General features: G+C 47.0%; 3 protein-coding genes and 2 non-coding genes across 6 annotated transcripts in view; 3 read left to right on the top strand and 2 right to left on the bottom strand.

The window, feature by feature from the left end:
* Positions 1-26,381, bottom strand: part of LOC133340837 (sarcoplasmic reticulum histidine-rich calcium-binding protein-like) — a 316,152-nt gene that overhangs the window by 264,090 nt on the left and 25,681 nt on the right. The window lies entirely within an intron of this gene.
* Positions 49-8,116, top strand: MTERF3 (mitochondrial transcription termination factor 3). Of its 2 annotated transcripts, none has more exons than XM_061549326.1 (8): positions 49-255; positions 1,495-1,923; positions 2,280-2,426; positions 3,446-3,635; positions 4,174-4,321; positions 5,354-5,425; positions 6,260-6,421; positions 7,835-8,116. In XM_061549326.1, exons 2-8 carry the CDS (start codon positions 1,674-1,676, stop codon positions 8,027-8,029), a joined length of 1,164 nt encoding a protein of 387 aa, XP_061405310.1. In that variant the 5' UTR covers positions 49-255; positions 1,495-1,673; the 3' UTR covers positions 8,030-8,116. The 2 variants fall into 2 exon arrangements, with proteins under 2 accessions (XP_061405310.1, XP_061405309.1); XM_061549325.1 differs by lacking the exon at positions 49-255 and adding an exon at positions 337-666.
* TRNAK-CUU (transfer RNA lysine (anticodon CUU)) lies at positions 8,735-8,807 on the top strand. The gene has a single exon. It is a non-coding gene; the product is annotated as a tRNA-Lys (tRNA).
* On the top strand, positions 9,001-9,073 carry TRNAK-CUU (transfer RNA lysine (anticodon CUU)). The gene has a single exon. It is a non-coding gene; the product is annotated as a tRNA-Lys (tRNA).
* On the bottom strand, positions 16,773-23,098 carry LOC133340723 (protein FAM83D-like). Its single transcript, XM_061549114.1, has 5 exons — positions 22,872-23,098; positions 21,708-21,825; positions 18,912-19,079; positions 18,112-18,236; positions 16,773-17,930 (listed from the first exon to the last, which is right to left on the bottom strand). The coding sequence occupies exons 1-5, from the start codon at positions 23,096-23,098 to the stop codon at positions 17,036-17,038; spliced, it is 1,533 nt and encodes a 510-aa protein (XP_061405098.1). The 3' UTR covers positions 16,773-17,035.

Raw genomic sequence — 26,381 nt, forward strand, 5'->3', positions numbered from 1 at the left:
GGTGACGAGTATATATATATATATGACAACCCACTGGTTCACTCCCACACGAAGCGTCGCTATTGGCAATAATTGTTTCGACAACAGAAAGACTACGGGATTAGGGACGACTCCACGACACAGGGTTTGAACTCGCAACCTTCCGATTGCGCTGAGCCACCCCGCGTAAACCAAAAACAATAATTCTCTCCGTAATCCACCAACCCTTACCACCCTCATCAATCGATAACGGGCTGAGCTCGTGGACAATTAAAGGTGAATTCGCGTTTGCGTTCGGAGTGAGATTTGGGCCGCGCCGCTCGCCGTAGTCGTGGGAGCGCGCGCGCGTGCGACACGTGCGCGCGCTTGACACGTGCGCGTGCGACACGTGCGTTTGTCGGGGAGGTCACGCGCGTGCGACACGTGCGTTCGTCGGGGAGGTCACGCGCGTGCGACACGTGCGTTTGTCGGGGAGGTCACGCGCGTGCGACACGTGCGTTCGTCGGGGAGGTCACGCGCGCGTGTTGGGCCCTTTAAACGCCGCAACGCAACACGAAAGTGAGAGGCGTTCGTGCAGTCGCGATTTATCTAGCGGACTTGTATTATATAATTGATATTATTGAGACTGCCTCATTAATGTCACTATTCAACGTGCCGACGCTCGGGAGATAATACGTTTCCAATCAGGTGAGCGCCACTGTGTGTATTTGAATGCTGTCAGAATGTGTGTTTATACTGGAGAAATCCGATGAACTGCAAAGCTCTTTTTGACAGATGTCCAGATGTCTCACCTCGTCGCTGGCTTTCATCTTATCCGGGGAGGTCGATACACTCGTGTGGAAAGTCAGCGGTGGTCCTAATGTTTTCGTCGTGGGAATGTTGAGTTTTCAGAGCTCGGGATTTCTGTATTAATACCCGAGGCTCATAGATTCAGAATCCGGATCTCTTCTGACACTTGGCGTTCAGTAGTGTTGCCCACTGGCGGTCCGTTTGATGTCACTGACAGGAGATACGTTAATTTCCTGATCAGGGTCAAATTCGTCCAGTCATCAATGGTTCATCGTCTTAATAGCTCGACGGTCGTTAAAATGAATCCAGCCTGCGTTGAAGTGAACAGATGGGTGTCAGCTGGAGAGACTTGTCCCTTCCTATGAATGCGGAGTTTCCACCATTGGCAATATGTCCACCATAGGGACAGTTAATGAATATGATGTTTGAGTAAAGTTTGCAACAACTGTGGAGTCAAACGAATGCGCTTTGATGAGACGACAATTATGTATTGGATGAAGGTTCTGTATCAGATGAGGCAAGGGTTTGTGTCAGATGACAACTTATTAATAAACCATATCCCGCACCACCACTGTAGATTCCTGCTCCACAGTAGTGGTGAGGACGATTTTGACATTTTTTTATTACATGGATTTTACATTTTTCAAAATGGATACCACAGTAGGGACAGCACAAGACGAATTTTAGAAATGATTTCACATCACGTAAATTATTACTTTGTTGCAGGTCTTACAGAATCAAGCTTGGATTTCATCGTCACCACAAAGTGAGCCATTCGTGCTCTCCGGACCTCATCTCACCACTCATCTTCGTCCAACCGGTGGCAAGACCGTCTTGGGGGGGGAGGGGTGTGGGAAAACAAGTGCACACCCACAGGACCAAAATCAAAACAAATATCATCCGGGATGGCGACCGCACGGTGCTTGTGCCGCGTGTCCGGTCGACTTGGCGCGATCATGAAGTGGAACGGCGCAAGATTATCCCACTCGCTCACAGACGACCAGCAGCACCGGCGGATGCTACAGGACACTGACACTGCCACCGCCGGACAGCTAGCGGGACCTATCTTGCCTTTGACTAGTTTAGAAATACCTGTCGTACGCAAACTTGAAGTTTTGGATATTTCAGAAGCCGCTAAAGGCCTCCCTTCGCTTGGTGAGTTTACTTGTTTGGCATGGAATAAGGAAGGTATGTGTGTACGCCTTGGCCGATAATCCTTATTGATTTCACGCAGTTTTTTTTTATCGCCAAGGTTTGTGCAACCTTTTGATTGATTTAGCCAGGTTTTCTCTAGGGTAAATCTCTAATAGCAACACACCATGTATTCAAATGTATATCCTGACGTCCTCCCCCCACCACCCCCCCATTAAAGACAAATGTACAGAGCAAGTGCATTAATGGTTTCAACCTTAGTTTTAAAGAATTAAAAAGAGATCAAACGCTCAACGGTATCCAGACGGGATGTTGGCGGTGTCACGGAACTACAAGCCACGTGTGTGCGCATGTTCCAGACGAGGTCGACGAAGCGGGAGCACTGGACGAACTGACGGAGGAGGAGGCGCTGAGCCTGGAGGTATCGCGACCCTTGCCTCCAAGGGCCGACCGCCTCTCTGCGTACGCCGAACGCTCGCACACGCTGCGCCAGCTCGTGCTGCTCGGTGAGACCATGAAGGCACGAACGCCACAGCGGACACTGACCCCACAGCGGACACTGACCCCACAGCGGACACTGACCCCACGGCTGTCTGCACCCCAGAGGTCGCAAACGGGTTTTGATTCCTTACCCGTACCCGGCCGCACTAGGGTCGCAAACGGCGACCCGTACCCGTACCCGGCTGGGTATGGGTACCCGTTCCCTACCCGTACCCTACCCGAAATGAGTGACAAACGGCTACTCACCAGTGACTCACGGCCTACCCGTACCCGGCCGCACCAGGGTCGCAAACGGCTACCCGTACCCGGCCGGGTACGGGTAGCCGGGTATCGGGTAGGGTACGGGTATCGGGTACTCGGTTGCGACCTCTGCTGCACCCCAGCTGCCCTTATCACCCAGCCTTGCTACTATCTCTTTGTGCAAGTGACTTACTTGGAGATAGAGCACTGTCTCCCTTTCACAGCCATATCTGCAGTTGTCATGAATTTACCCAAATGTTTGGAAAATGAATGGCCTGCAATCTCTACTCTCCCTCTCTCTTCACTTTGTCCAAATTGACACTGTCACACACAATATATATATTGCTGGTGTTTGCTCAATGTCCTTTGCTTTGTGTCTCCCCATCGGTCCATGTCTCTCTCATCGCTCCAAGTCAGTTCCTCTCTTCCTCACTCCCTTCATTGTCTCGTCTCATCTGCACAAGTGTCTCTCACTCTCTTCCTCTCCCCATCTGCCTTTCTTCCACTTTGGTTTTCCATCTTTCTGTCCTCCTCTTTCACTATCTCTCTGGCTCTCTGTCTGTCTGCCTCTAATCCTCTGCCTCCCTCTGTCACTTCCTTCATTGTCTCTTGTCTCATCGACATAAGTGTCTCTCACTCTCTTCCTCTCCCCATCTGCCTTTCTTCCACTTTGGTCTTCCATCTTTCTGTCTTCCTCTTTTACTATCTCTCTGGCTCTCTGTCTGTCTGCCTCTAATCCTCTGCCTCCCTCTGTCTCTCCCCTGTCTCCCCATGGCCGTGCTAGGGGTGGAGCTGTGGAAGGTGGAACGCCTACGTGGAGCGGCGAGCATGCTGCTTCGCCTCGACTTTGAGAGTGACGTGCAGGAACGGCTACTCTTCCTGCGTGACGTGGGGCTGCAGGACCAGGATCTGGGGCCCTTCCTCACCACCAACCCCTTCATGCTCACCCAGGACATCTCCAACCTGCAAGCCAGGTGGCAAAGACAACGATTCCCCGTGTAGCCTACACAGGAATTTGGGACAAGTGCTGTGAGTGAGTGTCGGCTATGAAGGCCGGCATGGTGCACGAGGGGGTTGTTTGGCTAGCAACACAGCTGACCACCTTTGTCTCCCCAGTATACGTGGGATCCAGGCAAGCCATGGTTGTCATGCCATCTGTCTCTCTAGTGGCAAAATCTGGAAAACACTACCGTACAGTATTGAACATGATAACCTCCATTCTGTACATAATTTCTACTCAAATCACAATTGCATAGCTTCTTAATCACGATCATCAGCTGTTGTCTATCCTCTGCTGGATTAAGGCCTCCCCAAACCATGGCCATCTCTCCCGGTCCAGTGCTGCTATCATCAATTACACTCTTGCACATGGACTAATTTCAAGTGATCAACCTTTCAGACCCATTACTGATATAGACTTCAGGATATCTCTACCTATGAAGACACCCTGATATTAGATCATTAATGACGATGCTGGAGCTGGTGTGGCATGCTGCATGTGTTTCACCGCAGGGTTCACTACCTGGAGTCGCGTGGGTTCGGCAGGGACGCGGTGGCCAAGATGGTGCGGGGAGCGCCGTTCCTGCTTAACTTCAGCATCGAACGTCTTGACAACCGCCTCGGCTTCTACCAAAGCGAGCTGGGGCTCAACGCCAAGCACGTATGTATGTGTCTGCACGTGTGTGTACTTGCGTGTATGTGTTTGAGTGGGGAATGGTGGCGCAGTTGATAATTGTTTTTTTACCCTTCTATCTGGCAACAAAACTGACACCTTTTTACAAGGAGTCATGTTTGCATAGACCACAATACCTGCAGTCATAATGCAAACAAAAAACACAACTCTGATGGTGCATTGTCTTTGAGTTGTGCGCCTTTTGGCGTCATCTGGTCCAACCCATGTGAGACTAGGCTCTAAGGAAAGCTGTCTCGGGTGTGGACCAATCAACTTCAAGGACAGTGCATACATTATCAGAGTTATGTTTTTTGTTTGCATTATGACTGCAGGTATTGTGGTCTATGCAAACATGACTCCTTGTAAAAAGGTGTCAGTTTTGTTGCCAGATAGAAGGGTAAAAAAACAATTATCATATTTTTACTGGCAAATGAGGTTCCAATGGTGGCGCAGTTGTTAGCGCACCGTGCTACAAACACGACGACACGAGTTCAATCCCTGCTCACAAGCAATAACAGTGCTGAATATTTGAATCCGTTTTAGGCATCTTCTAGGTCGACCCAGCCTCAAACGAGTACCTGGTATGGTGTGTAAACATCAGCAATGGGGAGACAAAAGGCGGTGGAGTGTGCTAAGGCTGTATGGGGAAACTTTGCCTTTATAAGAGCACGGCTGATCTACCCGAGGCTCGCATGTTGCTTTGATTTTGCATTTAATTTGCTTAGTGTCCCACTGTCATTGAATGAACATTACTTTCAGTGGCAGGATAGGTGGGAAAATGCTTGTCCCCTACTGTGTGCACCAGAGGTCATCTTTAATGTGGTGTCCGCTTCCACAGACCTCTGTTCTCTAATGTGATGGATTGCACAGCTGAGAGATGCGAATTTATACTTCACCTTACGTGATAGCACAATCGCATGTAATTGTGGATAAAAACAAAATAATAGAAATAATAATCCCACTGCTACTTGTTTTTTTTAATCATTGGCTGCTGCTGCTGCTTCTGTATACTGGATGCAGGTACGAGAGCTGATGATACGGATGCCCAAACTTCTGACTCGCAGCCTGGAGCCCGTTAAGGAGAACCTGAAGGTGAAGAGCAGTCGGAAAGTGAGACAGAGAGACTCAGAAATGAAGTTAGGGAGCATATATGTAGGAGCTTATACTGGTAGGAACCACCTGGTTCCACCAGCCCACAGGGGATTATTGTGTCTGTCCGTCGTGCATCCAAAAATGGGAGGGGTGGGGCTGGGTGGAGAGGGGAGGGTGAGGAGGGGCTGGGTGGGGAGGGTGGGGAGGGGCTGGGTGGGGAGGGGAGGGTGGGGAGGGGCTGGGTGGGGAGGGTGGGGCTGGGTGGGGGGTGGGAGGGGTGGGGCTGGGTGGGGAGGGGCTGGTCACCCCGTGGTGCCCTTATAAAGCTCAACGTTTAACCTACTAACGCCGGCTTATGTCCGCCCTCACAGTCGGCCATATTTGCGGAATACACCACGCCGCTGTTGACCCTGGCCATTGACCGAGCAACCCAACGTTCCTACCAGCTCCCTCCGCAGGAATGTGTTAGCACAGTACTACAATGGATTTTGTTTGCATTATCCTCTGCTGGCCACAACGTAGCCTGGCAGTCTAAAACAACCTTTTTTATAGCATGATGGTGACCCACTCAAGGGCTATCCGGATTCAGCCCTGCTTAGCTTCCGATATCTAATAAGGCTGAGCACATTCATGGTTGATTTGGTTTAAACACGGCAAAGTAGCTGAAACTTGGGATCTCAGCGCTGCCGGCCCAGCGTTCCTGACCTCTGAGCCATCGACTTCATCTAAAACGATGGGGGGGGGGGGGGGGGCGGTAGTGCTATCTGTGTTGTTATGTTGTCTCTAATTGCCCCCTCCTCCCCACACTCCTACACCCGCGCTCTCTCCATACAGGTCCTGCAGCTGGAGCTGGGCTTCCGGCCCAACGAGGTGCAGCACATGCTGCTCAAGGTGCCCAAGCTGCTGGTGCTGAGCAAGAGGAAGCTCGTGGATGTCTTCACGCTCGTGCACGGCACTATGGGCCTCCCCCAGCACATGCTCGTTCAGTTCCCGCAGGTCGGCACGGGGTCGGCACGGGTTCGGCAGTGGGGTTGGCGTGGGGTCAGAAGTGGGAGGAAAGAGTTGGGTAGGAGGTATATTCTTAGGTTTTTTTCGGTTAAGTCACGTAAATTTCGATTTAAAGATTTCGTGACTGCAGGGATTCATCTTCTTGGTTTTTTCGGTAAAGTCACGTAGAAGGGAAGTAATAAAATAATAAAAATAAAACAATAAAATAATTGTCACGACGTTTTGGGTACAACACAAGCAGCCGAGAAGATAAAGTCACGTAGGTAAAAATTTTAAATTAATAAAAGTAAAATAAAATAAAAAATAAAAATCACGACGTTTCGGAGGCAACACAAGCTTCCATCTTCAGGTGGAACGGAAGCTTGTGTTGCCTCCGAAACGTCGTGATTTTTATTTTTTATTTTATTTTACTTTTATTAATTTTAATTTTTTACCTACGTGACTTTACCGAAAAAAACCTAAGAATATGAATCCTTGCAGTCACGAACGCTTCAAATCTAGAATTGTGTAGAGGTAGTTTGAAGTTTCTTTTGTTTAACCAGGTGAGAACTCAAGAGACCAGGATTAGTCTCATTTGCAAACGTGACCTGGTCTGTCGTCGGCAGAGGGCAATGTTTGCAATGTGTATTCCCAATTGAGTAATCTAGTAGGCAGGAGCATGCAGGGATTGGCAGAACTATGGGTAGGGAAGGGGCAGCAGGGGTAGGCAGGTTGTGTGTGATAGGGAGAAATTGGCTGTGGTAGGAAGGTGGTGGCAGGGGTACACTGCTGTCCAGCTTGCATCTGCAGAGGTAGGCAAGGGCAGGGAATTGCTGATCATTGCTTATATTACTGGTTGACTTGATATTAAATATTAGTGCCCTGGAAAATTGTAAATTGCATGGAAACTATTTATTTGCAAAACCCAATGGTATTTTAAAATGAAAATTTGGCAAAGGATAGGAAGGAATGGGTCCATATAAAGAGGTACAGGTGGTAGTAGGTACATGGGGTTTTAGACTCTACAGTGAGTTCACTGAGAGCTCCAGTCTCACTTCGACACCCTTATGAACTTTTACTTGTGATTAGTTTTCTCTCGTGACATTTCCCCAGTAAACATGGAATGGTGTGCGCAGTGTTGGCATGTTCACTGGATAGAGCAGGGGTCCTCAAACTACGGCCCGCGGGCCACATGCGGCCCGCCGAGGACATTTATCCGGCCCATGGTCACTAATTGGGCTGCGCTTGTGAGCACTAATTGGGCTGCGCTGGTGAGCACTGATTGGGCTGCGGTGGCGAGCACTGGCCCCCTGTTTAAAAAGTTTGAGGACCCCTGGGATAGAGGATCGTACTACAATGGTAATCCTGCCCGACTTGACGACGAAATCGAGAGCTTACTTTCTGTACCGTGGACCCCGGCAGGTATTCAACGCGAAGACGATTGCCATGAGGGAGCGGCACGGCTACCTGGAGCACCTGGGCCTGGCACAGTATGACCCTTTGCAACCCCTGTATGTCCCCCTGGACCGGCTAGCCACCACGTCCGACGACATCTTCTGCCTGGAGGTCGCGAGGTCATCACCAGAAGAATTCAACGACTTCCGCAAGACACTGTAGTCGTGAAAAAAATATATAAACAAAAAATTATATATCTGTTGGACCCTTTTTGGCAATCATAGCCATGGGACTTTGTTGGCGGTATCATTCAATAAAAAATCTACTTGCTTTTTTAAAATGGTCTTGTTCTTATCACTCTTCAAAGTCATTGCCATCATCAGCCACGAATGAATGCCTCCTTAGGCTGTTTTGGTCATGGGGTTTGTTTGACGATAGGGGCCGGCCATAAATGACGTCACGCACCTGGGGGGGGGGGTCAGACATTTGTGACGATGTGTGACGAGGGGGGGGGGGGTTGAGAAATGTGACGTCACATAAAAATGCGCAACTTTAAATAAATATAGACAACACGTTCTACTTAATGAAATAGACTTTTTTAATAAATGTCTCATACAACATCAGAGTGCAGCGCCACATTAAATACGCACTACAATGACAATAGTTTAACGCGATTTGAAGCATGTTTTATTTTTTTGGGGAGGGAGGGGCAATGCTTTGTGACGTCATATTTGAGGGGTCTGACTTTTTGTGACGAGGGGGGGGGTCAAAAATCGTCCAAAATCGCATGACGTCATTTATGGACGGTCCCTAAGTCTAAGCTTCAAATCTAGAATATATAGGAGATCTTTGAATATCGCGGTTTTGGATTTGGCGTGTTGACACTGGTGAGGTACTAATAGCGATTAAACATCTCGCTCAGCCAGTGCCCGGCTAGCTCAGTCGGTAGAGCATGAGACTCTTAATCTCAGGGTCGTGGGTTCGAGCCCCACGTTGGGCGCGAATATCTTTTTAATAATTTTCAATAAAAAAATCCTCCCTTTCTAAAAAATTAAAAAACACTAGTCTCCATTTTGTTCACTACACCCTTCAAGAACATAGATAAAAGCCAAATATATTTCATTCTCGATATTTTGTTTAACGAGTCAACGTGAGTAGGCACACAAGCGGAATTGGTGAGTTGAGTAGCCAGTGCCCGGCTAGCTCAGTCGGTAGAGCATGAGACTCTTAATCTCAGGGTCGTGGGTTCGAGCCCCACGTTGGGCGCGATACATTTTTATTTATTTCTATCACAATATACTAACAATCTTCGCGTCTCTTAGAACCCCGCGTGAAGATGGCAACAATAAGCAACGTTTAAAAAATATATAAACCAAAACAAGTCATGTTGTGAACCATATAAGCGCGTAACAACGGCTGCAGTTTTAGGCGCAAAAATGTGTGGGGCGGTCGGTGCCCGTATCGGCCGTCAGGGGGCGCTGCATTTGTCCGCAGAGAATCTAAAATAACACTGGTCCAACACACTTTTTCTGGCATAAGGTATTCCAACGGTTTTAAGGTAATTTTGCGGTGCTGATTCCAAATCTGGCATCGGTTTTTGTCTATCACATCAGGTTTTTGAGATATCAAATATTGCATTTTCAATAAAAACTGCAGAAGAAAAATATTAAATTAATGTGGATATCTACATAAACTGATAGTAAAAACACACTATCCTAAAAATACAGCACCGTATTTTAACACTAAAGCAGTCACTGACTCGCAACAACTTGCATAAGTGACGGAGTTAATTTCGGGTAAAATCAATGAAAATGGGGTATGCCGATAGCATAAAATGAGATGTGATAGAGCAAATCTGAGTTCAGATTTGGAATCAGCACCCTGAAATTAGTCTAAAACAGCTGCAAAAGTCCAGGCCAGAATTTTTTTTTTGTTGACCAGTGTAATGAAACTAAAATTAGCAATTCTAGATTTGAAGCTTTCGGTAAAGTCACGTAGGTAAAAATAAATAATAAACATTATAGAAATAATAATATTAATAAAATAATCAATCACGACGTTTCGGAGGCAACACAAGTCTCCGTCATCATTCTATTATTATTTCCTATTATTTTTATTTTTTATTTTTACCTACGTGAAAAAATCTAAGAGTATATAAGTATAACCCGTAAAAACAAAGTTTTTCACTATAAATCTTTTATATGCGTGGCGGCTAGAGTCCTCTCGTCCTCTGGCTGGAGATGGCTGCCACCTATGGGTCAGATGATTGCATTGCACCATTAAGCAATTGGTAATTAAATATAATATTTTTGTCCTAAAAAGTGTAAAATTTAGGAAAACATTTTTCACGAACATTAATTGTCACGCACAACGAGTCTGTGTGGAAAATGTCAGCTCGATTTGATCATGGGAAGTGGGTTAAAAAACGACCGAAAGATTTGCACGGTCCTAAGCAAGCAAGCGAACTTAATATAAAGGATTTAAAAATAAGCAAACAATACGTCTCCGTGTACAGTCTATCCATCCGTCTATTCACGTAGAATATACGTGTACGTGGGACCCGTATTGTAAAGAGAGGGTCCTTGTTTGTAATCGATCAGAATATTGATTTACACTGCAGGAATCCGATGAGCTGTTAAGCGTTACAACAACAAATCGAAATGTAACAACAAACGGTACAAAAACACGACGATTTTTGCACACAGCGTTGGTGTACGGTGGTTTTTCTGCAATATTTTTGCTGTCTTTTCTTGAATTTTCTGTTTGCACTTAGTCACATATTCACTTTAAGATGTTTTTTGTTCATGTTTTTGTTTTTTGTTTGTTGCGGTTGCACCCGATTCAAGAGCTGAATGGCTCACAGGGCTCTGTACCTAATCAATGAACTTGAACTTGAACATGAGTGCAATTGAATAGCCAAAAGGTGAACAAATCACTAAAAACATTCCTGATAAAAAACAAAATTATATACTTAAAAAAAAATCTTAAGCAGGTGAACCCCACTTGGGGGCTATCCATAAATGACGTCACGCAACTAGGGGGGTCGGGGGGGGGTCAGACATTTGTGACGATGTGTGACGAGTGGGGGGGGGGGTTTAGAAATGTGACTTCACATCAAAATGTGCAACTTTAAATAAAAATAGACAACACGTTCTACTTAATTAAATAGACGTTTTAATAAATGTTGTCTCCTACAACATCAGAGTGCAGCGCTACATTAAATACGCACTACAATGACAATAGTTTAAAGCGATTTGAAGCATGTTTTATTTTTTTTGGGGGGGGGGGGCAGAGCTTTGTGACGTCATATCTGAGGGGGGGGGTCTGACTTTTTGTGACGCCGTGTAACGAGGATGGGAGGGGGGGGTCAAAAATCGTCCAAAATCGCGTGACGTCATTTATGGACGACCCCTTGAGGCATTAACTTCTTTTTTTCAGACGCGGAAATGATTTACCTGTGGCCGTTCACCACAACATTGACGACGATGATGATGACGTCGAAACCGGTTCAGAGGTTTAAAACATTTTGTTAGCAAGTCCTTTTTTTTAAATCCTTTATATTAAGTTCACTTGCTTGCTTGCTTGCGCGCTTACGACCGTGCAAATCTTTCGGTCGTTTTTTAACCCACTTCCCGTGATCCAATCGAGCTGACATTTTGCACACAGACTCGTTGTGCGTGACAATTAATTTTCGTGAAAAAAATTCAAAAATTTTACACTTTTTAGGATTTTTTTTTATATTTAATTACCAATTGCTTAATGGTGGCAGGCAATCATGTGACCCATAGGTGGCAGCCATCTCAAGCCAGAGGACGAGAGGACTCTAGCCGCCACGCATATAAAGGATTTATAGTGAAAAACTTTGTTCTTACGGGTTAATTTCTTTTACATCCCATCAGATCAGCTACCCGGCCCTTCTTGGGAGTTTTAGGACTTTCGGCAGTTTATTTAATTGGTTTAATAACGCAAAGGGGAAACTCTGGGTCGGTTTCGAAATTCAGTGTAATCATCACAGAGCTTGTCAACCCAAACCCCCCGTATTCTTGTGCTGGGAAATAGAGTTTTCAGGTCCATGCGGCGTGCAGACGTTATCAATACAGGCAATAAATCTGTGTCGTGTCTATTTGTTTGCGTTTCTCCCTTGTGATGGGACTTTGTAAGATGAACGTTGAGATGTATAAGGGGACACGGGGTGACCAATAAGGTCTGAATTGGTCTGTAATAAGGTGGGGCACTGATAAGGGGTTGAAAGATCTGCATTACGTGAAAAAAACATGCACGTCTATTCACGATATAATTCATTTCTTTTGGTTGAAAAATAAAGTAAACGTGGAACGTTGGGCCAAAGTTGATTCCAACCACAGGCCAACGTTGGCCCAACGCTGGCCCACATATTGGTGAAGTAAAGAAAAAAAACGACAATAACTATGCGTGTGGGGGCCTTATTTTATTATGCGTTATTTTTATTATTTTATTATTTCCCTTCTACGTGACTTTACCGAAAGAACCAAGAAGATGAATCCCTGCAGTCACGAAAGCTTTAAATCGAAAAATAAAAACACAATAGGCGACGTTTCGGGCGATAGCACAAAACGAAGGGTCGTTGCCCGAAACGTCGCCTGTTACATATTTGTTGTCCCTTATAAAACCACACCACACAGTGTTATTGGCGAATGTGTTGAGTTTGGCTTTCTTTTAAGCTTGGTGGGTGCCTTTTGCCTACGGCAGAATTAAACGACACCACAATGAAATTGCGTAATAAATGCAAGATTTATAGTCACAATGTCACGTTTATTGAGCTACGGTGACAACGGGCAACAGACGACACCCCCATTGTTGTACTGTACCGCTCCCACGTTGATACTTCACCACCCCCCCCCCCCGGCCTTCACCACCCCGCACAGACCAACGTGGTGAAGTATGGTCAAATGAAGAACACCCCCAATGCAAACCGCACGGTGTGCGAAGAGGGTCACCGTCGCGACACGTGCGTGACATTTCGGTTTTCAAAATTCAAGGTTTGTTCAACGACACGACAACCGGCGAAACCGGTAACCGTTTTTGGAATCGGTTACCGGTTTCGAAGGTCAAAGAAACCAATACCGTGCTCGTTTCCAGTGGGAAAATAAGCGATTCACGCCCTCGTCTCTGACGGCGGAAGAGGCACGCGCAGCCCTGCAACTCCTTGCTCTAAGCCACCGCTGGCGGAAAGGGCCTCTCACTAGAAGGAGCTATCGAGGGGCATTTGGCCTACTCTTCCACGCTGACCAATTTACGACTTGGAAGATGTGGAAGTAACCCCACAACTCACCCCCCCCCCCCCTCAACCTACCTACCGATGGACTAAGTGTGGTTGTCCCCCAATGTATACGACTGGGGTGGACAGATGGGGGGACAAGGAGGGGGGCGAAGTGATGGTGGGAAGTTGAACCATTGTCTTTTTAAATCCTTTATATTAAGTTCGCTTGCTTGCTTAGGACCGTGCAAATCTTTCGGTCGTTTTTAACCCACTTCCCGTGATCCAATCGAGCTGACATTTTCCACACAGACTCGTTGTGCGTGACAATTAATGTTCGTGAAAATTTTTTTACAAAATTTTACACTTTTTAGGACAAAAATATTATATTTAATTACCAATTGCTTAATGGTGCAATGCAATCGTCTGACCCATAGGTGGCAGCCATCTCAAGCCAGAGGGCGAGAGGACTCTAGCCGCCACGCATGTAAAGGATTTATAGTGAAAAACTTTGTTTTTACGGGTTAATTTTTTACTTCCGCGCCTGGAGGTCAAATCGAACCGACCACCTCTGGATTGCTGCCAACAGGTCACGCAATTTCGTGTCTCAGTTCACCAAACAAGTTTAGTCAGTAAAATATTTATTGCTTGACATTTCTGTGTGTGTGGTCAACTGCTAACCGGTTTTTTTACCGGTTCTTATGAAGCAGTTACCGGAAATATAAAATAAGTAATGTTTTTTTAAACTTTTTTAAAACACGCTTTTATTAAATGTACTAGTCATGAAATAATTCCACGACTCCAGGAGGTGGCCCCGAAGTTTGCCATCACGTAAGGGACCGTGTCCAATTACAGCCAATGTCAGTTGACGGTGGACAATTAGACCCAAGCCGAAACAGAACATATAAAAAAGAATGTTTAAAATATATTTTTATTTTTTTATGATAGAATATAGTATTGTTATCAGTATGACATAAGTATATCAAGTTTGCAGTCGATACCACATTGGGAAGTGGGTGAAAATTGAGTTACAAGATTTGAGGATACAACAACGACAACAACAGACAGACAGAGTTAAATGAAAGCGCGTAAAAACACTATTTAAGCGACTCTAATTAAACTATTGTAGGTACTTTCTATTGAATTATACGTGTTTAGCTGCTGTAATTGGTTTATTTTGTATTTTAAATATTTAATCTCTTAAAAGTGGCTTCAAACAGTTCGTGTTGATTAGTTCAAAGAAAGCATTTCCACAAATGCCATATTTTGTCACTGTTACGTAAGATGAACAACTGAATTTTGCCTCAAGATTTACAGTACACTGTATCGAGATGCATTTCCTCTCAGTGACAGCACAAAATGCTAATTTATTTGTTTAAGTCTAATGTAATTATGTAACTTACTGAACTAGCATTGATATTGAGTGCAGTATTGGTGTATAATCACAATTTAGCATGATTAGCTAAAGTGTGTCCACGAAATCGAGTGAAGATCTTATAAAACTATTGCACATTCCAAAAATTACGCAACCAGCCACACAGCATATCTAACTAGTTGGCTTGTGGCCACAACTGCGGAACTATACGCTGGTTCCTGCACGTATCTTTCGCCTTAAATCAACAGGGAAAGTTTAACCTCTGTAGGCACTTTTAGATTTGAAGCTTTCGTGACTGCAAGGATTCATACTCTTAGTTCTTTCGGTAAAGTCACGTAGGTAGAAAATGAAATAAAAATTAATAAAAAATAAACAATAAAAATCACGACGTTTCGGAGGCAACACAAGTCTCCGTCATCAGGTGGGACCGTCACAGCCAGATTTGCTGCATCAAGGAGACTTGTGTTGCCTCCGAAACGTCGTGATTTTATTGTTTTATTTTTATTAATTTTTATTTCATTTTTTACCTACGTGACTTTACCGAAATAACTCTGTAGGCACCTTGGCCATTCCCAGAGCCGGCCCAGCCACTAAGCGACCCTTTCAATTGCAAAGGGCCTCGTGGCCAGCAGAGGGCCCCCTAGAGTCACTGCTAGCTAGTGGGTGAAAAAAATCATACATCAAAGGGGCCTCCAACCAAATTTTGCTTAGGGCCCCCAAAGGTCTAGGGCCGGTTCTGGCCATTCCTCTTTAGGCCATGCCTCGTTCCTCTTTAGACCCCAGCCCTTCCTTCTTAGGCCCTGCCCCTTCTTTAGGCCCTGCCCCTGCATCTTGACGATGCCTGCCCCTAACTGGACACAGGGTTCGGCTGCTTTGGGTAGTGGTGCGGGAGGTGGAAGCAGGCAGAGTGCATAGCAGTAGAAGGGTTCGTCAGTTTAACACGTAGCAGGCTTTCGCGACCAATATTATTCATAATCAACGTTTTTGGGTTTAGATCGCGTTATTTATAAATGTGTCGTAACCCTCCACCACCCGACACGGCCAATCAGTAACAAAAAATGTCACGTTGACAAAAGACAAATAGTTCACTGCTTTAGCCCACCGGTGTGTTGAAGCGTGAAACCACAACATTCACAATTTGAGTAGTACGACGATTTCGCTGGTAATTGCATCCAGCAATTACCGGCGTCACGAGGTAACCACCACAATTCCTATTTAGAGCAGCAATATATAATAATCGATTATTGTTGAAATGTAAAAGACTAAAGAAGCCAACAAAAAACACATACCCCCCCACGTAAATGTTCACAAAATATGAAATATGTATTCCTTTGTGAGCCTCTACTACAACTCGGAAAAAAACACCTCCTATAGATCTAATATCATGTATATGTGGATTGTTGGTCATAACCTAGGCTGCCCTACAGTATTTTGAAGTGTTGTTAAATGCCAAGGAATTAAAAAATATGTTGGCCCATCATTATAGTGCTCTAGTGAAGTTACTGTCCATACATTTTAACATTGGCCTCAGACACGGGTACCAGTACATGATAATTTAACTAGTAATAATGAGCCTAACAGTGGAGTGTGCAGCTTGAAGGATTTTTTTTGTACAAAGTTTGTGCTCTTGGGATTCATTATTATGTTGTGTCAAGAGCGGTTTGTCCTAATATCAAAACTGGGCCACGTTATGATAATGTGGAATTTCAACCATTGGATCAACACCGCGGGGAGAAAGTAACTTTTGACTTGTGATCAAGTGAAGATGGCTGAGGTTTCTATACAAGGAGAGATGATGGTTCTGCGTGGGGTGCGGATTCTGTATCAGATGAGATGAGTTGAGGATTCTGTGCTGTACAAGACACGGGTTCTGTGTTAGATGAGACAATGGTTCTGTCGGATTAGGAGAGGGGTTTTATATTGGAAGAAACGAAGGTTTAATATTAGAAAACAATTGTTGTCTATCTGATGAGACATCATTAGAAATGTACCATTTTTTGATAAAACAAGGATTGGTATCAGATGGGATGAGGCTTGTTTGTATTGCTCTATTTTTCTATGGGAGTGAAGTGGTCAAATCTTTCGATTTAAAGCTTTCGTGACTGCAGGGATTCATCTTCTTGGTTCTTTCGGTAAAGTCACGTAGAATGGAAATAATAAAATAATCTGATGGTCAAGAAGACAGACTCTGTCTTCTCGACAGACCTATTATTCACCTGAGGACGGCTGCTTGCGTTGTCGGCCGAAACGTCGTGAGAATTATTTAATAATGTTTTATTTTTATTATTTTATTATTTCCATTCTACGTGACTTTACCGAAAGAACCAAGAAGATGGTCAAATCTTAGCTTGTTAAAGTTTGTATCATATTTTCTTCACCAGGGCCCTGCTGATATGTTCTATTCTATTGCAGGTTTTAAAGCACTCTGAGATGCGATTGCATGCAAGCATTAGATCAATGCTAATTCTATGCGTCCCTATACTGCATTCATCGTAGGAGTTCGCTGGACAACATGTTATATGCCTACAGTTACAGCTAAATGATCCTGATTAACCAGGTTCATTAGCCATACTATCACCACCAAGATCACGATGATGATCTGGCAGAGTAGCACGAGTTAGTCATCAAATCCTGAGTCCCACAAGCCTTCGTAGACAGACTCATCATTGCTACCAGCAGACAGACTCCCATCGCCACCACCACCACCACCACCACGCCACTTCACGCACGCCACTTCCGGTCTCGCTGGGACTCCTCGGCAAAAACCACCACAGCACTGATCCAACGGAGCCCGTCCTTGGAGACACCTTCTGCTCCACGGGATCCCACACAGCTCCAACTCCTGGAGATCATCCCGCAGTTGATGAGCTCGCTTGTGTATCTGTGCACCGCGGCTTTGAGGGCAGTCGAGGAGGTGGAGGAGGTTGTGGTTGTGTTGGTTGCGGCGGTGGTGTTGTTGGCATTGAAGGTCCTGATGAACATCAAGCTGGTCGGTGGGAATTGGGCCTCTCTGGAAGTGGCTCATGCACTGCCCCGTCGGAGGACAGATGCCCGAGAGAAGGCAGCCATCCAAGACTTCCTCCAGCTCGCATATGTTGCCGGGCACACGGAGGGGCTGCTGGACGTGACGCCCAATGTTGTGTCGGTGGTCGATGTTGAGGTGGCTTCTCTCAGGGCCAATGTTTGGCTTCAGCTCACAGCAGCGCCGTGGAAGATGTTGTTGGATCTCTTGTTGCTGTGGCTGCCGTAGCTGCGGCTGTAGCTGCTGCTCTTTTTGCTGCTGCTGCTGCGGCTGCTGACTTTGTTTCTGATCCTGCAGGTGACGCCGCTGTTTCTGCAGGTTTGATGGCCCTCGCTCGGGCAGTGGGGTCTTGCTGGGGGCCACGATGTCTCGCTCCAAGGGCAGCGATTGGGCGTACAGCTCCTGGAAATGCTCCTCAAACTCGACGACCACTTGGCCAGAGAAAATTGTGATCATGTGTGCATTCACGTGACCGTCCATCCACGTGTACCTGGAGGGTGGTCAATGCATTGAGAGGGATTAGGAAAACATAAAAACAAATCAATTTTTTTCCATACCCTACCAGACTTTATTACAATTATTTTATTGGCGTCATGTCATGATATATATATATAAATATATATTTGGGATTGTCACAGAGCAGTGCATCACCCCGTGGAGAGGGAACGCACCCGTAAGTCCCAGTGACCACGTGCTCGCAGTCGATGATCAGGAATCTCTGCTGCTGTCTCCCGCAGAAAAACGAGCCGGATGTGGCGACGAAACGCGGCGTGGCCAGCTTCCGGACGTTCAGGTTCTGCTGATGGGGAAGAGAAAAAAAAATCATCAGATCTGAACACTGGTTCTTTACCTTTATTTTTTAAGAATATATCATCTGATGAGATAAAGAGGCAGGTGAGCGCAGGTATGGAGTGTTTTTTGCAAAGCTGCAGTTGATAATGAAAAGCAACATCGTGTAAGGCCTCAGGAAGAATGTTTTGCAATCACTGTCATTTCTATCGTTTTTCAACTTTAGTTTTTTTTCATGAATGGCCCTCGGGGTACATTCATATGTCTTGTGAGGCCAGCAGCGTGTCACAGTTTTGGTCACGGTTCGGTTCAGCATATTGCGCCAGTGGAAATCCACCCATCCTGTGCCAAGCCATTGGTTAGTGCACTGCGCTACGAACCCGGCAACCCGAGTTCGATTCTCACTCACGGCCAATGCCAGTGACGATTATCTGAACCTGTCCCTGCAGCCTCTCCTAGGTCGACTCAACCTCAAACGAGTAACGTACATCGTGCTATGTGTAAAACATCACCACTAGGGAGACAAAGGCGGCCAGGCTTGATGCTGGCCACCCACCCCCTCCGAGCCTTCATAACTGTCGCTTGCCAACAGCACGTGGCCCCAACAGAACAGACTGTTGGGGCTACACGGGGGGATTCTTTGTCTCTTGCGTGCGACCATGGGTGGGCGCCGTGTCCTCACGTGGCAGTGCAGGGGGTCCACGGCAAGTTGGCGGCAGGCGGCGGAGAAGGCGGGGAAGCCGTGCTCGCCCAGCAGCAGGTAGACGCTGACCCCGCGCCACCGCGCCGCCTCCAGCAGGTCGCACAGCACGTCGAGGTCGCAGAGCCGCGGGCTGACCAGGGCCAGCAGCTGCAGGTCACGGGGTCAGGGTCAGGGGGCCGTCGGGCCAGGAGGGTGTGCGTGAGTGTGCGAGTGGGGAGCGGTGGTGTAGTGGTTAGCGCGCTGCGCTATGAACCTGGCGACACGGGTTTGATTCCAGCTCACGGCCAGCACCTGCAGTGACGATTATCTGAACCGGTCCCGGACCTCCCCTAGGTCGACTCAGCCTCAAATGAGTACCTGGTGCGGTGTGTAAACATCGCCGCTAGGGAGACAAAGGCGGTCGGGCGTGGTGCTGGCCATCCACCCCCTCGTGTACCGTTCCGACCTTCATAGGTGCTCGCTAACAGCAATTGCCCCTAATGTTTGCTCAGGCTATAAAGGGGGACATCCTGTGTGAGTGAGTGGTGGGGAAGATGTATGTGGGTGTGAGTGCACAGCAGAGGTCGCAACCGGGTACCCGATACCCGTACCCTACCCGATACCCGGTTACCCGTACCCGGCCGGGTACGGGTACCTGTTTGCGACCCTGGTGCGGCCGGGTACGGGTACGGGTAGGCCGTGAGTCACTGGTGAGTAGCCGTTTGTCACTTATTTCGGGTAGGGTACGGGTACGGGTAGGGAACGGCTACCCGTACCCAGCTGGGTACGGGTACGGGTACCCATTTGCGACCCTGGTGCGGCCGGGTACAGGTACGGGTAAGGAATCAAAACCCGTTTGCGACCTCTGGTGCACAGGTGTCTAAATGTACAGATACGTGTGTGAGAGTGTCGAAGTATGTGATTACGGTCAAATATCCCCCACGACCCATGAAAGTGCATGTCCACACAGCTTCTAATCACGTGTATAACACACTCCTAATTAAGCCTGACACAGAGCTATTAGGGCCTCAGTGAAAATAACACATGACCTCACCTCTCTAATCCGACACACCACTCACAGGAGGAACCCTTTAATTATCTGCAAAGCGAATTAGACATCTTGTGCCTTTTTATCCCACCATGCATGTAGGATACTGACTTATTATCTTCAATTTAGCAGCCTTTATTTAACCATTGACATTCATAACCTCTTTTGCAAGCCAGACCTGGAATTCCTGTACCGTATATGTGTGTTTGTGCATGTATGTGCGTACAAGTGTATGCGTGTGCTCGTGAAGGACGCTACTGGGCAGTTGGAGGCAGTCGCGCTCCAACAACAACGGAGGGCGGAGGAGCGACGCTCACAACAACGAGCGGAGCGCCAGGTGGATAAAGCACAGCAAGTTGGCACAGTAGGGGGCACAGGTGGTGCATCAGCCAGTCATCTCGGTCAGTCTCAGTCAGTCGACCCGTGGCACCTGCTGGGTCTGCACCGTGACCTCCTGCCAGCGGGCGTTCGACACTTCACGTGGCCTCAATGTGCACATGGCCTGGCACAAGCGTCGTGGTGACGTCACCGCCACTTAGTGGCGAATGGCGGTTGTTGTTGTTATTATGCATTTGCACGTTGTGTGTATGTACAATCATGCGTTTGTGTATATGTGTATATGGCTGTAGATTGAGTGTACAAGTACGTGGCAAAGACACAAACTGTTGGGGCAAGTGCTGTTAGCAAGCGCCTATGAAAGCCAACGCAGCACACGAGGGGTGAGTGGCCAGATACCATACCAGGCCGCCTTTGTCTCTCTAGTGGCAATGTTTACATACTACAACAGGTACATTTCAGTTTGAGTCGACCTAGGGTAGCCCCAGGATCGGTTCAGATAATCATCACTGGTGTTGGCCATGAGTGGGAATCAAACTCGGGTTTGTAGTGAAGTGCTGCTAACTGCTGCACTACCGCTTTCTACAAACAAAGACAAAGATCCCCCACGATAGCCTTGACAGACTGTAGGGGCAAGTGCTGTTAGCGAGCACCTATTAAGGCCGGCACGGCACACGAGGGGGTGGGTGGCCAGCACCACGCCTGGCCGCCTTTGTCTCCCTAGTGGGGATGTTTACACACCGCACTAGGTACTCATTTGATGCCGAGTCGACCTAGGAGAGGCCCAGAACCGGTTCAGATAATCGTCACTGGTGTTGGCCTGTGAGCGGAAATCGAACTTAGGTTACCGGTTTCGTAGCGCAAAAATACTAACCGCTACATTACCGCTCCCAACGGCACACACACACACGTTTACACACACACATACATACACGTTTACACACACACTCACCTTCTGAGCACCACAGATCCCGTCAACGACACACACACATACACGTGTACACACACACTCACATACACGTTTACACACACACGTTTACACACACTCACCTTCTGAGCACCACAGATCCCGTCAACGACACACACGCACATACACGTTTACACACACGCACATACACCTGTACACACACACGTTTACACACACATACACGTTTACACACACACACACGTTTACACACACACACTCACACGTTTACACACACACATACACGTGTACACACACGCACACACACGTTTACACACACACACGTTTACACACACACGTTTACACACACATACACGTGTACACACACGCACACACACGTTTACACACACACACACATACACGTGTACACACACGCACACGTACGTTTACACACACACACACACACACGTTTACACACACACACGTTTACACACACACACACACTCACCTTCTGAGCACCACAAATCCCGTCCCGGACCACGTCTTTGATGGACGGGAGTCCTGATCCAGGCGGGGGCTGAAATCGAACCTGGACCGTGGTGGTATCCACATTAAGGTACCGGGAGCTAGGCCACCCGAGCTCCAGATCAGGACATGGTGCATCCGATTCGAGCGGCCAATAGGTCCCTTCGGAAGCAGTCCCAGTTCTTGACCGGCCCCAACTCGTCTGGCTTGATGTTCTGGATTTCTTGACCTTGTTTTCTGGCTGAATCTCCCGTCTCTTGAGGACGAGTTTTTCCCGTGACTGGGCAGCCATGTGGAGTTGAGTTTACATCCGTAAGCAGAGTGGAAATCGGAACATAATTTCCGATGGGGCATTTAGTCCCAATGGCCCGATTAAGGGGCATTAGTGGATAATTACCAAACGTGTGGAATTCCGTTTGAAAATTCCCGATTGGAGAGTTGAAGAAAAGCTTGTGGGGCTCCGTAGGATGATTTCCGCAAAGGCAAAATTCATCTGGATAATTTCTGATTGGACAATTTCGATAAGGATTGTAATTTGCCGTTGGGAAATGATCAAACGGGCAGAATCCAGGTTGGAATTTTCTCACCGGACAAAAGTCCATCCGAAGGTTCCTGGTCAGAGGATGGATGAGATCAGTACGATACTCTACTGGGCAGTGTCCATGAGGCCAACGTTCCAATGGAAAATTCCTAGCCAGAGGATTCCCTGCTGGATTATCCCTAACAGGATGAGCAACGCCCATGGGAAAAGTCGACATCTTAAAATTCTCCATCGCAAAATTCCCAGCAAGATTATTCCCAAAGGGACGCAGAAAGCCCTCGGGGAAATTATTCAAGCGCCTGGGAGAATTCCCGCCTGGAATAATCCCCTCCAGATTATTTCCCCGTTTTGCAAAATTCGCCGCCAGATGATTGACTGCCGGATAAGTTTCCGTTCTGACGAGCAACTTTGTAGTTGGTGAGAGGATTCGTTTCGGTGTTGAGCTGCCCATTACGATCCCGTGGTGTCGTTGTCTGTGGATCTTCTCTCTTTTCCCCATCTTCCGCCTCGTTTTCCTCCCCCTCCTCCTCTGCTTCCTCCTTCTTCTCCCTAATTGTTGCTGTTGTTGTCGGCGATGTTATTTCGATGTTCTTGGCTCCCGGTCGCCGCACGATGGCCGGGATGAGCGTCATCTCCTCGGGCGACAGGAATCCGATCTCCCGTTCGGCTCGCAGAGCCCCCCAGTAACGCTGCCCCCCTCCCAACATCAGAGCTTCCAGGGCGATGCGCGCCGTCTCGGTGAAAGACGGGGAGCCAATTTCAACGCTGGCACCGGCCCCAACTCCGATCCCAACCCCGCCGGGGCTCGCAGACCGCGGATCACGCAGTAGCATGGCCCGCAGGGCTAGGGGACCAGGAGGGTCTATGCAGCACGGTGGTACTGAGGGATAAGGGGGGCATGGGAGAACTGGGGGATACAAGGGACCCTGAGGGTAGGAGGGGTTCAGGACGGCTGGTGCCAAGGGTTGTGTAGACATGGGTTTAAATTATGATGATTAACTAAGAGATGTGTAGGGAAGAATACTGGTGAAATTGATATCGCTAAATTGCAAACGACAAATGATTTAATGATGAGTGACAGAGTTTACATTTAATTATATGCGACTAATCAGTACTGACGCTTGAACGGATGGTAAACGATGTAACATCGAAATGATAACAATAATCAAATGTTTAATTTATTATCAATGCTTTAAATATTACTTATTTAAAATATGATTTTATGGTATTACCTAATTGATTGTACGCACATATTTAAGACAATAACAGTGGAATTAATAATTTAACAGTAAATCATTATACAATTTGTATCCGTTTTACAATCAAATATTTACATTCATTAAACAAATTCAAATAGAACAAATCGCTCACATGCTTTACCATCACAGTGGCAAAATGTTTTGCGTTATTATTGATAACTTATTAAATTATCCTAGCAACGTACCTAACTGAATCGGCAAAACAAACTGCACGCGAGATTAAAATGTTACATTTAGAATGAAAGTAACTGCTGAAATACGCGTGCAGGTAAGACACGGTGATCTAACACAGACAGGGAACACACAGTGGACTATCACACACGGGTGACACCGTGATCGGTCACACGGCGGTGATAAAGTTAAACTGCAGAGTTTAAAAGTGGTTTATAATACAGGTAGCAAATACACAGGTGATGTATCACACAGGTAGCGAACACACAGTCGTACATAACACAGGCAGGGCACACAGAGGAAAATAACACACAGACAGGGAGCATGCAATGATATATTGCAAACGGCTACCATATAAACAGATAAAATAATGATAACAGAGGCAGCTAACAGCTAATATCAGGCAGCTAACACACAGTACTATAACCACACAGTGATAGCACGCACACGCACACACGGACAGCATGCAATGCTAGATAACGCAGACAGCTAATATCACAGGCAGTTAACACAGTACTATAACCACACAGTGAGAACACGCACACACACACACGGACAGCATGCAATGCTAGATAACGCAGACAGCTAATATCACAGGCAGTTAACACAGTACTATAACCACACAGTGATAGCACGCACACACACACGGACAGCATGCAATGCTAGATAACGCAGACAGCTAATATCACAGGCAGTTAACACACAGTACTATAACCACACAGTGAGAACACGCACACACACACACGGACAGCATGCAATGATAGGTAACGCAGACAGCTAATATCACAGACAGTTAACACACAGTACGATAACCACAGTGATAGCACGCACACACACACGGACAGCATGCAATGCTAGATAACGCAGACAGCTAATATCACAGGCAGTTAACACACAGTACTATAGCCACACAGTGATAGCACACACACACACGGACAGCATGCAATGCTAGATAACGCAGACAGCTAATATCACAGGCAGTTAACAGTCCAGAGGTGGGACAAAGTCATTGTTATGCAAGTCCAAGTCGAGTCTGAAGTCATCAAATTCATGACTCGAGTCTGACTCGAGTCCAAGTCACATGACTCGAGTCCACATCTCAGAGGTGGGACAAAGTCATTGTTGTGCAAGTCCAAGTCGAGTCTGAAGTCATCAAATTCATGACTCGAGTCTGACTCGAGTCCAAGTCACATGACTCGAGTCCACACCTCTGGTTAACACAGTACTATAACCACACAGTGATAGCACGCACACACACACACGGACAGCATGCAATGCTAGATAACGCAGACAGCTAACATCACAGGCAGTTAACACAGTACTATAACCACACACTGATAGCACGCACACACACACACGGACAGCATGCAATGCTAGATAACGCAGACAGCTAACACAGGCAGGGAACACCACGCTGCTAACACGCACAGGCAGGTGAGACACAATGATGGATCTAACCCAGTTGTCGCTGGCAGGCGGGCTGGGTGGATGAATCACACAGGGTGTGGATTGCAGACACAAGCCTTAGGGGCCGGCCCACACACACACCCCCCTAACACTGGAGATTAGGCAGGGAAGCGTTACCTCTCCCCGCCCTGCCAACCCAATCGAATCGGGGTCACGATTTAGATTGAACGCGTCCCGTTGGCGTTGCTTGTTACGTTCTACTTGTGAAGTTTGTCAATGCTAAACGTATACGAGCACATCATTTGCCTGTTAATTTCATACGTTCAAATCGTTTCTTGCTGGTACAATTCGGTCTGCATGTATGGTGAACTTCTTTCGCACCATACGTCGTCAACCGCGTCACTGGGAGGTGTGTGTGTGTGTGTGGTCAGCTTTGACCTTCCGACACTGGGGTACACCATCAACCACATCAACAGATCGATGCTGCACCACACCTCGGAATAACGCGGTTGACTACGTATGGTGCGAAAGAAATTCAACATACACAAGCCACAGTGGTGAGATTGTGGCTATGCAAGCCAAACTGTGGACTATACCGTCAACCCATAGGAGACACAGATATCCATAGACCCATAAGGATAGATTAAGGACAAGCCACATTCGTGTGACGTTAGCTATGCAACACAAACCATGGAACGTATAATCAACCACTGTATTACCTTCAATGGAGGAGGAATAGCACAGCTACGCAAACTCTCTCTCTCCTGAAGCACCTCGCCATGACCAACTTTAGTTGGGTTTGCCGTCCTTCTCCCGCACCTCTTGATTATCACGGTAGGCCACGTACGGTGCGAAAGAAGTTCAACATACCGACACATGCATCATACGCAAAGAATAAAATAGCTCAAGAAACAATTGCAATCGACGGATCGGCGCGTCGCGACATGCTTACAGGGCCAATGAAGATTCTCCCATTCATGGACACATGCAACAAATTGAGCGTCTTAAGGATCGACTCAAAGTTGCAGGTCACGTATCTTGAGTTCCCCGAGTTGCAGGTCACGAATCTTGACTTCCCCGAGTTGCAGGTCACGAATCTTTACTTCCCCAAATTCCGGGTCGCTAATCTTGACTTCCCCAAATTCCAAGCCACGAATCTTGAGTTCTAGGTCACAAGCATGACCCCCCCCCCCCAGGAACACCGCAGGGGAGGGGAGCATTGCCAGGCTGCTAAGTGGCACCAATTACACCAAAGTTGGGGTAATGACCAGCAACGCCA

The sequence above is a fragment of the Lethenteron reissneri genome, chromosome 10 (genome assembly GCF_015708825.2).
Source record: "Lethenteron reissneri isolate LAM-NWPU_2019-01 chromosome 10, ASM1570882v1, whole genome shotgun sequence".
Lineage (NCBI taxonomy): Eukaryota > Metazoa > Chordata > Hyperoartia > Petromyzontiformes > Petromyzontidae > Lethenteron > Lethenteron reissneri.

Coding starts and splice junctions, on each gene's coding strand:
- MTERF3 (XM_061549326.1), top strand. CDS start 1,674: ATGGCGACCGCACGGTGCTTGTGCCGCGTGTCCGGTCGACTTGGCGCG. Junction 1,924..2,279: donor TAAAGGCCTCCCTTCGCTTG/GTGAGTTTACTT, acceptor CGCATGTTCCAG/ACGAGGTCGACGAAGCGGGA. Junction 4,322..5,353: donor TGGGGCTCAACGCCAAGCAC/GTATGTATGTGT, acceptor TACTGGATGCAG/GTACGAGAGCTGATGATACG.
- LOC133340723 (XM_061549114.1), bottom strand. CDS start 23,098: ATGCTACTGCGTGATCCGCGGTCTGCGAGCCCCGGCGGGGTTGGGATC. Junction 19,080..21,707: donor GGATTTGTGGTGCTCAGAAG/GTGAGTGTGTGT, acceptor CGTGACCTGCAG/CTGCTGGCCCTGGTCAGCCC. Junction 18,237..18,911: donor TGGACCCCCTGCACTGCCAC/GTGAGGACACGG, acceptor CCCCATCAGCAG/AACCTGAACGTCCGGAAGCT.